This window comes from Vombatus ursinus, unplaced genomic scaffold (assembly GCF_900497805.2).
Source record: "Vombatus ursinus unplaced genomic scaffold, bare-nosed wombat genome assembly UNPS02014932.1, whole genome shotgun sequence".
Classification (NCBI taxonomy): Eukaryota; Metazoa; Chordata; class Mammalia; order Diprotodontia; family Vombatidae; genus Vombatus; species Vombatus ursinus.
Window position 1 is genome coordinate 1,177,632 of NW_020954710.1, and position 8,861 is coordinate 1,186,492.

The 8,861-nt window shown below is 41.1% G+C and overlaps 1 protein-coding gene across 2 annotated transcripts in view; it reads right to left on the reverse strand.

Moving 5' to 3' along the window:
* Nucleotides 1–1,115: 1,115 nt before the first annotated feature.
* The window catches only part of LOC114029462 (DNA fragmentation factor subunit beta-like), a 25,443-nt gene continuing 17,697 nt past the window's right edge, over nucleotides 1,116–8,861 (reverse strand). For both annotated transcript variants that reach the window (XM_027843906.1, XM_027843905.1), the window contains 2 exons: nucleotides 4,240–4,340; nucleotides 1,116–1,947 (listed from right to left, as the gene is read on the reverse strand). In XM_027843906.1, the coding sequence (XP_027699707.1) occupies nucleotides 1,713–1,947; nucleotides 4,240–4,340 (336 nt within the window). In that variant the 3' untranslated portion in view covers nucleotides 1,116–1,712. The remainder of the gene's footprint in view (nucleotides 1,948–4,239; nucleotides 4,341–8,861) is intronic.

Genomic DNA, 8,861 nt, shown 5'->3' on the forward strand with positions numbered 1-8,861 from the left:
ATTTACAAATTGAAGTGTTTGGTTTTTTTAATTCAACATATATGCTTCAGGAAGATGACTTGAATCATTTTCTCAGATAAAAGGAAATTTGGCACAGGAAAAACAAACTTTAAGTTAAAATTAAAGTCACTCTCTAACCCACTACTACCAAATTGATAATCATGACCTGAAAACAGGTCCAGTTCCTTCTTACATGTCGTACACACACACACACACACACACACACACACACACTTCCCTCTACCACCACCACCAGCCCACTTATAGCTTGGTGAGAATTCATGCATAAGGTTCACAAAACAGAATTATGTCCCCCAGTGGCTTAGAGACCCAACATGCCTATTCAAACAACCTATACCCCACAAGCTAGAATTATAAAAAGCAAGGATCACTATTTTTTACTGTGGAAAATGTGCCTTGATTCAACAAAATACTGGATAAATTACAGAGGGAAGAAAGTTCCTTAGTTCACGGAGCACCATTTTCTCATAGCTAGAAACTATTATTTCATGCTGAGCACCCAACAATCTGTTTTCTAATAGCAGAACTAACAACATGACCAAGGGGAAAGACCTCGAAATCAAAAGAAATTGGGAGATTGAAGAGGGAAAAAGGAAAGGAAAGGGCTCTAGCTAGAGCTACTTCATAGCTATATAAACAAAGATCTTAGAGACAGAGAGCCAGACAGAGAGATAGAGGGATAGGGACTAACACTGTTTCACTGGTATGGGGAACTCCCAGGTGAAGAAACTCCTCCACCAATGCAGGTCAGCACTTTCTCAGCAACTTAGACAGTTGTTTAGAGCACAAGTTAAGCCACACACCCAGGGTTATATAGCCAGGATGTGTCAAAGGTGGCACTTGATCCAAAGTTTTCCTGGCCACTCTGAATGGATATATATGTGTGTGCGTGTGTATGCATACACACCTATGTTTACATATATATGTATATAGAGAGAGACATGAGGTAGCTTGGGGGCGCAGTGGATAGAGCACTGGGCCTGAAGTCAAGAAGACTCACCTTCCTAAATTCAAAACTTATTAGCCACGTGACCCTGGACAAGTCACTTAATCCTGTTTGCCTCCGTTTCATCATCTGTAAAATGAGCTGGCAAACCACTCCAAGATCTTTGCCAAGAAAACGCCAGATGGGGTCACAAAGGGTAGGACATGACTGAACAACAACACAAAGACGGAAACAGACATGTGGACAAACATGCATTTGTAAGCTTGGAATTAGCCAGAGAGACAGACAGAAAGTAGCCCCTTTATGGAGGCCCTGCGTTAAGGCACCATCAGATATGTATATGAGGTAGGCTCCCTGACTTTCCACTGGCTGCGCCCTGTGCCTAGACTGCACTCTTTCCTTACTGCCATCTTTTAGAATCTCTAGCTTCCTCTAAGCACAGCTCAACTGCCACCTCCTACAGGAAGATGTTCCTGATGCCACCTGCTATTAATCGTTCCTTCCAAAACAAAAATTGTCTTCCATTTTCTTTGTAGATACTTTGTATATCATTTTATGTTTCATTTTTGTCTTTGTATCCATCCTCAGCACTAGGACAGAGAATGACACATAGTAGGCACTTAACAAATGCTTGCTTCTTCTCCTATTTGAACCTGTTTCTCTTTCTGTAAAACTAGGGGAATGGAGCAGATGATCTCCGAGTCCCCTTCTGGCTCTAAAACCCAGGAAAGCGATAGGAGAGAGGTCATTGACGTCTGCGGGCAGCACGTTTCCTGACAACCTGCTTCTTGGGTTTGTAAATCCTAGTCTCATCGCAGCTGAGGTTATGACTACTTTTCTTATGGCAGGCAATATGTACCAATTTGAGATTATTGGAGGTAAAAAGCAGGCTATAGAAATATTCCCAGTCTACTTCTCTCCCGTCTTGCTCGGCAACAGCTTCAGTCAGGGTGGGCACAATGGTGCGTTTCTTTTCTATTCTGCAAGAGAAGATGAACTAGTTATTGGCTCTCAGAAAGTGGGCAACTTCCCTCCTCAAACCAAAAGAACAGGTTTTTTAGTTACTCATTTGAGGACTAGACAACACACTAAACCTAATTTCATTTCTAGCAGGTTCTTTCTTTAAAATGTAGCTCAGATATTATTTCCTTCCTGAGGTCTTTACTGGCTCCTCCCTCCCCTGGCCCTCCAGTTTCTAGTGCTCTCCTCCCACAATTCCCAGAGATGGATTTATATTTTTGTTTGTTCCATGTTGAAAAGAACGTCAGGCATGTTACCAAAAAAAATTTATTTTGTAGAGCTAGAAAAAAATAATAACAAAAGATCAAGAATATCAAGGGAATCAATGAAAAAAATGAGAAGGAAAGTGACTTAACAGTACCAGATCTCAAACTATATTGCAAAGCTGTAATCATCAAAACAATCTGGTACTGGCTAAGAAATAGAGTGGTGGATCAGTGGAATAAATTTAGTACACAATACACAGTAGTAAATAACCAGAATAATCTAGTGTTTGACAAACCCAAAGATTCAAGCTTTTGGGACCAAAAAAATCACTATTTGACAAAAAGTGCTGGGAAAACTGGAAAGCAATTTGGCAGAAACTAGATGTAGATCAACATCTCACACCATATACTGCCTCTGGTGCCCAATAAGCACTTATTAAATGTTCTTTCCTCTTTATTCCCCTACCCCAGTACCTGGTACAAGTGATAAGAATAAGGGCATGTCTTGCAATCTCACTGACAGTGAGAACGCTCAAGTCAGCTCTGTCTCCAAAATTTAGCATCTTTAGAGAGAAGCCCAGAGCATTAAGAGATTAAGTAATATGCCAGGGTCACACTGCTAGTATTTACCAGATATGAGACTTGAACCCAAGTCTTGACTTCAAGGTCAGCTCTCTATTCACTATACCATGTTGCCTGTTATGTTAATATATAGTAGGTGCTATTTAACTATTAGCTCAAATTTCTTTGCTGTTTTTCAGTTATGTCTGGCTCTTCATGACTCCATTTGGAGATTTCCTTGGCAGAGATATTGGAGTAGTTTGCCATTTCCTTCTCTAGCTCATTTTACAGATGAGGAAATCGAGAAAAACAGGGTGAAGTGACTTGCCCAGGGTCACACAGCTAGTCAGTGTCGGAGGCCGGATTTGAACTCTAGGCCCAGTGCTCTGTGCACTATGGCACCACTTAGCTGCCCCATTTATTACATAGCCTATACTAATTTATCTGTACTTTCCCCACCAATAGAATATAAACTCCTTGAGATCAAGGACTAGCTCACTTTTATACCCCTACTACACCATACCATGCATCTAACTTCTGCTTGAACTCCTCCAGTGAAAGAGGAAGCCGCCATTTCTCAAGGCAGCCTATTCCATTTTGGGATGGTTCTCATCATTACAGAGTTTATTTTTTCCTGAAATTGAGGTCCAACCATCCTCTCTGTAACTTTATGTCATTCTTCCTGGATCTGCCCTCTGAGGCTAAACAGAATAAATCTGATCCCTCCCCCCCATGACAGCTTTTCAAATATTTGAAAACAACCACTGTGGCCCCCAGATCTTGTCTTCTCCAGACTTTGGTCACAGTAATCCAGTTCCACAGTGTCACAGTCAGGATTCAAACCCAGGTCTTTTGTCTCCAAGCGGAGTACTCTGCCCACTGTACCACTACATCTCTGTATCAGCACCATCCTCTGATTTGCTGCCATAACCAATCACTATAAAATTAAGTATCTTGATAAGTTACTAGACACTCTAACAAGGTTAATTAACACTAACACATAAGTACCAAACATTCAGCCCAGTGTATTGCCCCAACAAGATTAAAATTTAATTGGAAAATATTTAGCAAAATTAATAAAAAAAAGACAATAGAATATAGATGATATTAATATGTAGTTTTCAAAGCCTGTAGGGATCCTTAGGTATAGTTGGGTGGTCCCTGTTTTTATGTGAGTTTGACTCCCCTGGCACAGAGAATAGAGAACTGGCCTTGAAGGAGCCAGATTGACATGGGTTCAAATCCTGCCTCTGATACAAGGGGACTATTTGACCTTTGGCAAGTCATTTCACTTTTACCTTCTAGGTAACTCTCTTAAGACAGCAAGGTATTAGTAGAGGGAGTTCCTTCACCAAGGAGTTCCCAGTATCAATGAAATCACACATCTGGTCCCTATCCCTATTAACAGCAGACATGCTGCTCTCTTGGTTGGGTCACTTGGCTCTGGCTACATGAATGGTGCTGAAGATTCCTAGCTTTACTTACTTGTGATCTAGGTTCCAAGTGCTGAAGAGAATTCGACTTTCCCGGTTGCTATAGGGATTGATGGAGTGTTTAGACAAACAAGCATCCAAATCGAAAGGACCCTAAAATGGCAAAATGGGAGACAAGTAGATTTAAACTCCAGTGAATTCGTCATCCATCCATCAAAGGGATGAGTAAAATGAATTTCAGTAAAAATAAATCCCATTATCACATTGGATTTTATGATAAAATGGGAGATGGCTTCCCATGGAGGGGGGAAATAAGCTCACAATAATATAAGCTGAAAAACTAGATATCACATCCTGGATCAAGAGGGGATGGACTTAAAGAGGTAGGAGAAGAGATCTATTTTTGGACATGGCCAATGTGTGCATTTCTTTTGCTTGATTGGGCATATGTTACAAAGGTTTGGTTTGGTTTTTCCTTTTTCTTTTTCCAAATGGAAGTGGAGAATATAAATGCTCATTAATTGAAAAAACACCAGCAGCCTCTCTACACTCAGGGATGGTTTTCATCCCTAAGGAGCAGTTAAATGAATGAATGAACAAATGAGTGAACGAATGAATGAATGAACTCTCCAACCAGAAAATTTCTTAGGTTCTATGCTCCAGATTAGACAAAATAAGTTCTCTACCTTTCTAATTTAACCAGTTACTAAGCATCTACTAAAGTACCTACTATGATTCTAGCTATAGAAGTGACCTATACATTATGCATTATTACATTCTAACTTGTCTTCAAAATTATTTGTGGATCTCATCCCTTAGCACAGTGCCTGGCACATAATAAGAAATGAATAAATGTTATACAGCCACATCATGACTAGTTTAAATAATTAATCTCCTCAAGTGGCCAAACACACTTGAATTTACAGTGTTTGAAGTTTTAACTGGAAAATTTGGTAACTGGTTCAAACCCAATGGAAATAGGTAGTTAGAATACTAAGCATCAAAATACTGCAACTACTTCAGGGGATCCATTGTTCACACTAATTGGGACTTCTCTGTGTGTGTGTGTGTGTGAGTGTGTGTGTGTGTGTGTGTGTGTGTATGTCTCTCTGTCTCTCTCTCTCCTCTCTTCCTCCACTTTTTTCCCTCTCTCTCCTTCTACCTATCCATCCATATATTCATTCACCCATTTACTTCTCTCTCTCTCTCTCTCTCTCTCTCTCTCTCTCTCTCTCTCTCTCTCTCTCTCTCTCCATCCATTCACCTATCTCTTTCTCTTTATCTATCCTCTCTCATTAAATTGGTAAGCCCTGATATGCAGGAATGATGTCATTTTTGCCATTCTTTGTGTCCCAGAACCCAGCATAGTGCCATAGCACAAAATCAGCATTTAATAAATGCTTGTTGACTAAGTTTCCAATTTCAAATCCTTAGTACCTCAAAGAATGTCTTCATTTCACATGGTCACAGAAGGTCAGAGACGGAAGGGACCCCAGAGGTCATCTAATCCAGGTCCCTTCCATCTCTGACCCACATGGGGTATCAACCCACAGTTTAAGAAGTGCTGAAGGGGTCTGATGCAACCCTTCATTATACAGAATTAGAGAATGAAGTTAAAGGACAGAGGTGATTTATCTAACATCCCCTAGCTGGTTAGCGGCAAAGCCAGGACTAGACTCCCACTGCACCACTGCTGTGTGCACTGAGCACCATGTGTCTTGAAGGTCTTTCAAATCAAGGCTCAATAACCACTTGTCAGAGATATTATAGTGATTCTTTTCACGTATGGGTTGGACTAGCTGGTTGGGGAGGTCCCTTCCCATTCTCAAGCTCTGTGCTGCTGTGACTATTCTAGCAAACATGGGATAGACAAAGGAAGGACAGAGAAGTTGTTTCTGGACCACGGTGGATATATGGCTCTTTTTATGCAGAGCATATCTCTTCAGTGGATGAGACGGTGATGAGGAAAGAGTAGAAGACAAAGTTAACTGCATCATCATCCTCCTTGTAGTTCCCATGCTTTTGTGCATGTCTTCTTCCTCCTCCTGGATTGCCCTCCCTTGCTCCTTGGCTCGTCTAAATTCATAAGACCCAGCCCAAGACAAAGCCCTCTCTGATTTCGCCAAAATCCTTCCTTTTCTGAACTTCCACATCCCTGACCATCAGAATTATAAAGCAGTGCTTTGTACTGGACTCCAGACTTGTGAGGTCATCAAAGGAGGGAACTCCTGGTATACATACTCCCTCCTCACATGCATATCCACAACTCTTCTTAATACCTTAGCTTTATACAGAAGGCTAGGGATTAGGGAGTCTGATTTCATTAGCAAAGCAGACTCTTAGGTGAGGGCACTCCCTCTGCCAATGTAGGCTGGCACCTTCTTTACAATTTACAGCTTTAGAGAGTGACCTAGGGGCAACAAGAGGTTAAGCAACTGGGCCAGAGTCACTCAGTCAGTAAGTGTCAAAGATAGGCCTTAGGTCTTTCTGAATTCAAGGTTAGCTCTTCCGGTATGCTGCCTTCCTAGTAAACACTCAATAGAAAGTAGTTGAACTGTAGGAAAGATGTCTTTATGGTCAGAGTTGTTTACAATCATCTACATAAACAAAAAAGAAGATGAGAAAAACTGCAGTCTGTTGCAGCAGGAACTCTTTAATGTCCCTTCCCTCGCTTGGACACTGACTGAAGACTGAGCATCATGCCACCTGCTGCTCAAACCACTTAGAAACTATAGGAAGGCCACAGCTTCAGGAGGTGGATTATGCTGGAAATTCAATTTGCAATTTATAAATGGCAAAAAGTGCCACTTGAATTGCTATTCACACCCCAGCAGGGACAAGGCATTAGCAAAAGCCCCAGGTCCTCATCACCACCGTGCCAGACAAAATCTGCCAGACCTACTGCAGAAGAAAAATGGAAGAGGCCAAGGAAGTGGTTGATTTGCATATGAATCACTCCCCCTCCACCCAAACCCAAGCAATCTTGTTTCAAGGTCCTGACATAGATAAATAATAACATACAACATATATATACATACATATAGCTATATATCTATCTACATATATATCTACATATATACATACATACGTACATATATATACATATGTATATATTATATATATATATATGTAGGCAGCTAGATGGTACAATGGATAGAGTGCTGGGCATGAGGTCAGGGAGACTTGAATTCAAATCTGGCCTCAGATACTGGCTGTGTGACCCTGGAAAAGTCACTTAACCCTTATTGCCTCCATTTGTTCAGCAGTAAAATAAGCTAGAGAAGGAAATGGACAAACCACTTCAGTATCTCTGCCAAGAAAACCTCAGATGGGGTCATGGACAGTCAGATATGACTGAACAGTCATGAAGAGTTGGACATGACTGAAACAACCAAACAACAACATAATCTATATAATAATAGGCAGAAGGTATATAAATAATATATAATATGTATAATCATTTTTAAGATGATTACCACAAACTCTGACTCATATGGAAAAGAATACTAGTACATTTCTGGTACATAGATTGTTTCTGATCTCACCATCCAGTTGGGATTTCACTGACACTCAAATTCCAAGCCCGGGCTTGAACCCCAGAACTACATCTCAGTCGTTTCATTTGTGTCTGACTCTTCGTGACCCTGTTTGGGGTTTTCTCAGCAAAGATACTGAAGCAGTTTGCCATTTCCTTCTTCAGCTCATTTTGCAGATGAGGAAACTGAGGCAAATGGGGTGAAGTGACGTGCCCAGGGTCTCACAGCTAGGAAGTGTCTGGGGCCGCATTTAAACTCAGGAAGATGAATCTTCCTAATTCCAAGTTCAGTGCTCTATGCACTATGGTGCCACCTAGAGGCCGTAAATGATTTCTACTATCATGCAGTAACCATAAGGCAAAGTAGCAGCTTTCTTTCATACAATCTCGGAGACACAAAGGACCTCGGTGCCCAGATAGTCCAAACCATAGTGGAATAAGAATCCCCTTTATCATCGCCCCAAGTGTTCTTCTTACTCAAAGGAGACACTCCATTTCCCATTTCCATGCCTTTGCATTGGCTGTTTTCAATGTCTGAAATTCACTCTCCTCACCTCTGTGTGTTAGAATCCCTTGTTCCCTTCAAGTCTCACCTTCTACAAGTGCTCCCTTCTACATGAAGCTGCTCCTAGTTACCCTTCCCCCTGCTAGTGCCTTACCACCACCCCCAAAAAAACCTTGTATCTATCTTATCCTTGACTTTGTTCACCCTATTGGATATTAAGTTTCTTAAGGGAGGAACTGTTTCTTTTGCCTTTGTATCTATGGGTGCCCTGCGCAGTGCCCTGGCTTATACTAGGGTCTCAGTAAAATAATTTTTGATTGCTTTATTGGTCATCTAGCCTCCATTTCAAGTTTGATGGCTCACTACCTACCATTTTTGTACAGCTTTAATTATTAGGGAGTTTTTCTTATGTTGAGAAAAAAAAAAATCAACCTTCTCCCACTTAACCCAAAACCCCTTCTATGACATGATTTTTAGAATCCTCACTATCCTGGTCAACCTCCAGCTTGTCACTATCCTTCCTAAGATGTTCTACTTCATCAAAATCCGACCTAAGATGCTCCACTTCGTCAATCTCCTTCCTAAGATGCTCCACTTCGTCAATATCCTTCCTAAGATGCTCCACTTCGTCAAT